This window comes from Condylura cristata, unplaced genomic scaffold, assembly GCF_000260355.1.
Source record: "Condylura cristata isolate star-nosed mole 26May11 unplaced genomic scaffold, ConCri1.0 scaffold00005, whole genome shotgun sequence".
NCBI classification, from domain to species: Eukaryota; Metazoa; Chordata; class Mammalia; order Eulipotyphla; family Talpidae; genus Condylura; species Condylura cristata.
In genome coordinates this window covers 25,489,200-25,497,861 of record NW_004567106.1, presented here as the reverse complement: position 1 = coordinate 25,497,861, position 8,662 = coordinate 25,489,200, and the positions used below count along the sequence as shown (strand labels likewise).

Genomic DNA, 8,662 nt, shown 5'->3' with positions numbered 1-8,662 from the left:
AAAAAAAAAAAAAAAAAAAAAACGGTTTCGGGTAGATTAAGTGTATTAAGACCGTATAATAGTGTAATGATGCCTCACTAACAGCAGGGAGTAGTCAACAGAGAGGGATCAGTAAAGGCCCTTCTGGTGAGGCAGTTCCACCAGAAGGTGAGAGGGCGAGGGCCGCATCAACCCTGCAGGGGCAGCCTGCCAGCCAGAAAGAGTAGCAAGGGCAAAGGTGCGCGAAGCAGTAACGAAACGCACTGAAGTATGCTACCTACCTCTGAGGGGTTCATGTAACTATGCAAGAAATTCTAATAACTTCATTAAAATAAAAAACCAAACAAATCTTGGATACTCTGTGTATGAGGAGCTACACAGTATACATTCTGACCTTTCTAATCTACTGGAGTTAAGGGACCTAGTAAAAAGTTGAGTCAAAGTGAGGACACCAGAAACTGAAAGAAAATCCAGCCTCAGCTCTTGGTCTGGGTCCAGTATACCTTGTTAAATATTAAGGGTTTTCTTGCTCCACCTGCGGAATTAAAAGGCAACAATTTAATTTGGTCCTCCCAGTTACCTTGAAGTGCAGTACTATCCAACTGAGCAGGTTTTCTGGCACTCTAAAGTAAATTTGCTGCCATGTGTCATTTCAGCTCCACGCTTTGTCTGATGATGGAGAAGCTGATCTTGAAGACCCAGCCTTGGCTCCTCTGAAAGACACAGAAAGGTTTGGGATCACACAGCGTTTGTTCGCTTCTGCTGACATGAGCCTGGAGAGGCTGCAGTCATCCGTGAAAGCTGCTGTCCAGAAGGACCCTCACCTTTCCCCACTAATGCTCTATATAAGCCTGAGTGGTCTCTGTGCCTTGGATAGAGGACATTAACATTAATAATGTAAATTATAAGCACATGCTATCAGCCACTATTTTTACCATCAAGATACTATTATGGGGCTGATCAATGAAATGATCAGCTGATCAATGAAATGAATTTACAAAACAGTTCAAGAAGTGATTTTTCTGTACTACCATTTACCTTGTGCATAGCCACTACAGTAATAGTAACCTGCTTCCATCTGATAAAACAGTATCCTTTTCTTAAGAGACCCTCCTGTGCTGGTGACCTGGCGTCTACGTTAGACGCCAGCAACTGAACAGAGGAGACCTGAGAAGGCTAAGCTAGTGCCTGTCTACACCTTTTCCCTCTGCTGCAAAATTGAGTCTGTTCATCACTTTCTTGTATTTCCCACTTCGTTATACATAAACCAGATGTTGTGGATGTTGCAGGAAGGTAATTTCTCTTCATAGACACAATGTTTTAGATGTGCTATATGCTCTACAGGGATTGAAAAATAAACTTTAAATGCCAAGAGAGTACATACATTCTTTTGCTTAAAAAAAAAAAAAATGTACTGGCCCTCCCTGGTGGCGCAGTGGGTTAAAGCACAGCACTGAGAATCGAAAGCCACTTCCACATGAGTTCGATTCCCTCCTGCCCCAGAGGTGACTACATGATGTGGCAGACCTCTCCTGACCCGCCCGCTGCTCCCCTCAGCAGTGTATTTCGTCGATCTGCCTGTTCTGCTCCCCGCTCTGTCTCTGGTGAAGCTTCTCACCGCCCCTGAGCCTCTGGCCTGTACCCCAGTTCTGTACGCACAAATAAATCTTAAAACAAAACAAAAAAAACTGTACTAGAAGTCTGAAAACAGGATACTCTTGCTTGGAGGGGGTAGAGAGGCATTTTAGCTGTATAGATTTTGACTTGCCATGCCTTTGATGAACATAATTTGATGTCTAGAACAATGCTGAATTCCCATGTATTCTGGATGTTTGATTTGTAAAATACTATATTTTGTATCAAAAGAACGCTTCTACTGTGTTTATTTTGCTTTTTATTCAGTCTTGACATCCTGCTATTATAAACAGCCTAGACAATCTTCCTAGAGCCCCTGAACCTGTTGCTAATATCCATTAGGGACAGAAAGTCACTGCTGCTGTCCCTTAGCAGAAAGGACCTATTGCTTGAATTTGTCTTTAGAGTAGGGAGGCAGAGGGGGATGAGCAGCAGCAGCTATTAGAAAGAAGCACCTTTTCCTTATCTCAGCATCATCTACTTTATGTGTTTCTGCCCTTCAGATTTTAATGACCCCCAACGCTAAGCAAATGCTCATGAAACACAGGATAAGGGACTGACTTGAATATAGTAGTGGTAACATTAAAAAAAAAAAGCCCCTTCTATACAAGTTAAAAGGGAATATGCAAAATTGAAAACAGTTGCATTAAAATGTTAGTACAGGTGCCATTTCCTCCGCTTTTTTGAATAAGCATACAGAACTGCAGACTAAATGTGTGATGTGAATCTACTTGTATCAAAATAGACATGCATGTATCACAATGTATCAGAAACCTTCTGTAAGACTTCTCAAGAAACCTAAAAGCAGCTCCCTGGGTACAGGATTTAGAGGTTGTGGCAAGCAGATGGTCTGGGTAGGAGTAGGGTGTGTTTCAACCTATTCCTGAGGAATTTTTATATGTATTACCCTCTAAAAGACACACACACACAAACAACCTCTTCAGACAGATGCTTTCTCAGCCGTGTTGCTGTTGGCTGTTTTCGCAACTGTTCTAAGACCAGCCAGTCATCTTGTTGGATTGTTTTAAAAATTAGCTAAGAAAAAGCCACAGCTTATGTTGCTGTAGGTGTTCCCAGCACCCCAGTTACTACCAGGCTTCCAAGTAGACTCCCTCAGGGATGTGTAGGTGAGACAGAGCTGGGCATACTGGAGTAGTGCAGAGTGAGACCCCAAAAGGTTACCCCATAATCCTCATTATTAAGTACCATTTTGAAATGCACTTTTACTTCCAGCTTGAGATCAAGAACCACACTTTTCATAATCAGACTGTGAAATAACTTCACTAGTAGGACAGGTTGCCTACTAAAAAACAGATGGTAAATAAAGCAGTATTTCCTAGAACACAACAGGACAGTGACCCCAAGGCTGCTGTTTCCAGCCATGACAGAGGGATCACTTGGTTTTCCTAAATAAACACAGGAAATTACATATTAGCTACTGTGCTATGTCCTAATATTGCCCCATAAAGATACCATCACCTAATAGTTTCTGGATCTGTAAAAACAGGTCACCTTACATGGCAAAAGGGACTTTGCAGATTGTCTATATCAAGATCCATAAACTTTTTAGAAAGAGTATCCTGGATTATCCCTTATACGAAAAATCAGTGAGAAGAGACCTGAAAGAATGCAGGAAAGACATGGATACTCTGTGTCATCACTGCGCTGGATAGGAGGCCTGCTCCCAGTGAGCAAGCAGTCCCTCCCGCAGTCAGCAAGGCAGTGGATACTTAGATCATGCAACCACATGGAACTGGTCTGCCAACAACCTGCAAAAGCCTGGAAGCAGGCAGGGAGACATCGCAGTTTTAGCCCTGTGAAACCAAGCCCTGTTGGATTTCAGGCCTACAGAATTGAGATAAAAGTTTGTGTTTTAAGGCTGTGATAGTATGCTACTGCAAAGTTGATGCTAGTTAGAAAAGTGGCAGCCAGTGTAAGGTGAAGAGTCAACATATAAAAGCTCCTTTTTTGAAGACATTCACATATTCTAGACTAGCAATTTCTAATCTTCGGAACCCTGGAAACAGACTCGGACAGGAGTTGCAAAGTACCTCTCTGAAACAGGTTTCCTGCACTCACCCACAGTCACACCTCCATCTCCAGGCCAGCCTGATGAGTCCACTTCCCTTTCCACTGCAAGTCCTGGGCCGAGCCATGTGCCACAGCAGCGGTCTTCTTTCCTACCAGGGTTTCCCTTTCTTGGCTAGTGGGGAAGCAGTCATGGTATTCCCTGCCAGGTAAGTATGGAGGCCTTCTCTTGATTCTCTATTTTAATCTTTCCTGTCTCTGATATTCTCTCCTGATATATGCTGTCTTTGAAAGCCACTGAATCCCTTGGGCTGGTATAGAGGAAATGACATGGCTTCCTGTTAAAGAAGAGAGGCAGTTGAAAAATTTAGGTATTTATTTTTGGAGGGAAAAAAATGACATTAGAGATGCCCTTTTTTGTACAAAGATTAGCATTTAACTACCCATGCTAATCTGATAGCTTCTGTATTTTTATCTTTAATCCTTAGTTCACCTATACATGAAATACTACATTTTCCAATAGTAAATATGTACATATACAAAAATATTTTATCATAAGTATATAATCTCCCAGATTAAACACTTTATTAATGCTTGTTTGGGATAGCATATGGGAGGATATGAAGATAAATTTATAGGAACTTTTTGAAAAATCAGTAACTAATGCAAATTTTGTTTATACTAGGGCAGCAGTAATTTTTTTTTTATACAAGGACTAGTAACACAAATACTTGGGAAACCATAGTGATTTTTAAACTTTTTCATCAGAAACTTACTTTTGCAGCTAAGTTTACTAATCAGCATTTCTCCCACTTGTCAACAAGTTGTCTTTTACAACTGCTTCAAAGACTAGAGATAAAGAGGAGCACACAACTGTGCCCATATGCCAAAACAAAGTGGAAAAAACAACCTCCCACAGCAAGGTTTTTTTTTATCAAATACTCATCGTGGCTCAACAGAGTGTGACACAACAGGAAGAAAATCCTGCTGGCTACTGAGCCCAGTGCTCACTCTTCTACAGCGGAGCTCAAGATACCACTTAAGAATCGGAGCTTCTTCCTTAGGAAGGGGTAGGAATCAGTCTGTAGTTTTATAAAGAGGACACATAGCTCAAAGAAATACTTACTTTGTATTTCAATTATAGGTGGAGGTTGGCTAGTCCTCAAATTTGGTCTATCTGGAAGACTAAGGTGTTTCTCATCTGGACAATGCTTTGACACTAGTTGCACACCTTTCCTCATTAAAAAACAAAAACCACACGCTTAAACTGGTATTTATTTCTGGTTAAATCTGTGTAGCTGAGGATTGAGTTTTTAAGACAGTGTCTTCTCCCTCTTGAAGTTAGTACGTAAGCCTTCCTCTAGCTTACTGCTGAATGGCAGTAAAGACTTCTAACTTTCAAAACAAGACACTCAGGTAACTCCTCTATGGTAGTGAACATACCTGTTCAATGGAATTTATAAGCATTGACACATTTAATCTACCAAATTACAAGTGGAATTTATGTTACCCATATGATTGTTCATTCAGTTTATATGGAAACTAGAGAAGAGTAAAAACCAGTAAGAAAAAACAGAGCAGTCACTCGGACAGAGCTTAGTGTGAGTAAGCAAGTCAGGCTTCTTGTAGGGCTATATTGCCAGCCAGTGGCCATGAAGCAATCAGGAGACAACTAGAATATCCATGTTGGACTTCAGGGCCTTTAACTGGAGCCAACTGTGAATGCTTCTCCCTATAAAGAAACAGATGCCTTTTAAACATACTACTATAGATTAAGCAATATGACTAGTGAATACAGTTAGGTATAAGAATAAGGTGGAGAAACTTTACAGAACAAAATCAGAGTATCTTTTGATGTAAGAGCAGTACTGGCACTGCTTACATGAATTTTGATTTGTGAATGGTTTGACTGGCAGCAAGGAATTGCTAAGAGTTTGTACTTAAGATTCCCAAAAGATATGTACCATTTAGTAGGTTACCTCCAAAGGAGGTATACTTTTAATTAACAGCTAAAATAAACCAATATGAGCAAATGCATATAAAAACCAGATAATGTAGCCTAGTAAGGATTTTCCAGTTTAGCATTTAGCACATTGGTTACAAAGTACTTACTGTAATTTGAAGTGAAGACAAATATTAAGTCAGCTTTAATTAACAAATAGAATATTAAAAGGAGAGCTTAGCAAAGGTCATACCACGGCTCTTAGAACCTTAGTAGAAGTACATCATTGCTATTTTTATCAAAACAGACTATTTTAAAGAAAACAGTACATTGTGTTGTAGAAATGGTGCAAAATAGGCTTTTAAATCCTTAGCTCTTTCACTTTCAATGTATTAAGGAATCATTTCTGATACTGTGTACTTAACCCATTCCATGAAAACACAAAGTAACATATTTATGGGAAATATTAAAATGTGAATACAATTTGAAGCTAACAAAAATATAATCTTACCTTAAAAAATTATAGAATTGTTATCTTCCTCACGTACACAATGTAGATGAACATAAAAACTGATAGCTCTGAAATTATTAGTCAATTGTATGCTTAAAAGTTTATGAATATTCTCTATATACAATAATCCTATTACTTAAAATACTTAATTTCCCCCAAGAATTCCAGATATATTACAGGTATTACTACATAATTTCTCATAGCAATCCACTGGAACAAGAAAAGGAATCTTTAAGTCAGACCATAACATAAACTCATTCGAAGATTAAATAAGAATTTCCCTAGAGGTTTCCATTCAGAACTCTCTTTTTTCCTTCAAGAAATAAAGCTATAATTTTCTGAATTAAATTCCTCATCGATTTTTCATAAAGGAAATTACTGATTTTATCTCAAGGTAAAATTAGAAGAGCCTTTTAAAACATGAAAAGCTGCACAATTTCTAGTAATGTGGGAGTAATTAAAAATTCAAGAAAACTAGTTTATAATTATATGGGTCAATAGTCAATATGTTTAGATTTTTAGTCATATATTTTGGCAGAACTTTACATATTATACAGTTTTATATATATGTGTATGTATATACATGTGCGTGCATACATATATATATACATATATATAAATAAAATACATGGTGATCCAAACATTTAAAAAGTGATCTGCTATCTATATAATATACATTAAACTTCTGGATTAGTTTTTTCATATTTAGTATAAAGGTTCATTGCTACAAAATTATTGGCACTCAAGTCTGTGAGTTCTGGAAATAAAGTTCTGTTTCTGAGATCATAGAAACAGAATTGTACCTAATTCCATGGCTAACTTGGAAAAGCTATTCCAATAATGACACTTATTGTTACACATAAAATAAGAAGCAATTTAATGAATTTTTAAAGCAAAGCTCTTTTATTGTCAATGAGATATTATGGCCAGAGCATTGGTATTTGGCCATAATCTATTAGGACCACACTATTGTACTTCATTGTGAATTTGCATTATATTTAAATTTGTGTTAAATGATGAATTTGTTCTTTTAAAGAAGACTTTTCCTTATAAACTATTATTAGTAAATTTACTAGATTCTAGAATCTAGGATTTAGGTTATAATTATACTAGGTTTTTGATAGGTTTTTTGTTTTAGAAAGCTATATTCAGAAATTAAATACAGTAGACAAAAGTAAACAAAGTTCTAATTTTTTGGGTACTTGATATTACCCAAATATCAAAAGAAACTGAGACTGTATAAGCAAGGCACGGGTGTAATGAAAGTGAAATTCTCATACATCTTATCTATTCTATTAGTTATGGTTAAATGATTTATTTGGGGACATCAACTATGGATATTTATACATTTGAAATGTAATATTTAGTTGTATTATCATTGTGTCCTCAGTGCTGAATGTGAATACTTACCTGTCCACAAAGAATCCTCAGGCTTATTAATGTATTGGCACATACCTGTCTATTAAAACTGTTACTGAATGTTCAACATCCTGTTAAGCCATTTTCTCTTTGGTAAAGTTAATCATCGTAGGTAATTTCCGTAAGAGAAGTTCACATTTCCTTGATCACAACTATGGTCTCGCTGTCTCAGGAGAATTCTCTGGGACTCCTTGCTATAGGAGAGCTCTGCAAGTTTCTGCAGACTCAGATAGGACTTGAATTTCAAGTCCCATGACTCTTGATAGAGACACAACGAACTTTCCTCAGTTTATTCTCTTCAGTTCAGGCACCGAGGCTGCAATGAACTAAACACCACCATTTTCTTTTCTATTAGGAGGGTTCTAGTGTGTACAACAAAGTAGTTAGTGATGAATATCACTTATAACACAAATAATTCCTTTCAGACTACTGTCTATTTTCTAAATGTGTAATTTTATACCATGTGCTAGGCTAAAATAATTGTGATGTGCAATGTCATTTCTATTGCACCAAGACCAAAATACTTTGTGGATAACTTTCTTATGCTTGCCACCACAATCCCAAAGGCATTCAAAGAGGCTCCACACAGCATCTTGAAGGCTGCCTGCAAAATGTAGCACATTTCCTGCGAGTGTGGAAATGACATTTCTCTTAAAATTTACAGGGAGTTGAAACACTCAATCACAGGGCATCACTTTGACATTGCGCCTTGATTCATGTTGCCTCTTTGCGAGAAAATGATGTAAATATGTGTGGTTTAAAAGCTACCAAAGGTAATAAGAGAGTATGATCCTGGCGGATACTTCATGTAACTGCTTGAGTGAGGGGAAAACAAATGTAGCAGCCGGTATCACTGCCCACAAGAGATGGCCACCAGAACTCACACACCTACACCTAAGTGTGTATACTAGTCACTTGAAAAGCTAGCCACGATATAAAATCTGATTTAGTTTAATGATGAGCAGCATCTCAGGACATTTTAGCAAGGATTTACAATATCCAAGAAATCCTAAAGGAGGATGTTTTAACTGAGGTGAATTTGGAAATTTTGGTGTTAGTGCACCTAAAGGAAAACGTTTTCCTAATCATTAAAGAAAATGTGTCCCCTAAATGTAAAAAATAAATCACTATTTTATATATTATATAAC

At 37.6% G+C, this 8,662-nt stretch overlaps 1 protein-coding gene across 1 annotated transcript in view; it reads left to right on the top strand.

The window, feature by feature from the left end:
• DFNA5 (deafness, autosomal dominant 5) overlaps positions 1 to 1,375 on the top strand; it is a 42,407-nt gene extending 41,032 nt beyond the window's left edge. Inside the window, exon 10 of the mRNA XM_012720750.1 lies at positions 636 to 1,375. Coding sequence (XP_012576204.1) covers positions 636 to 866 — 231 coding nt within the window. The 3' untranslated portion in view covers positions 867 to 1,375. The remainder of the gene's footprint in view (positions 1 to 635) is intronic.
• The last annotated feature ends 7,287 nt before the right edge of the window (positions 1,376 to 8,662 follow it).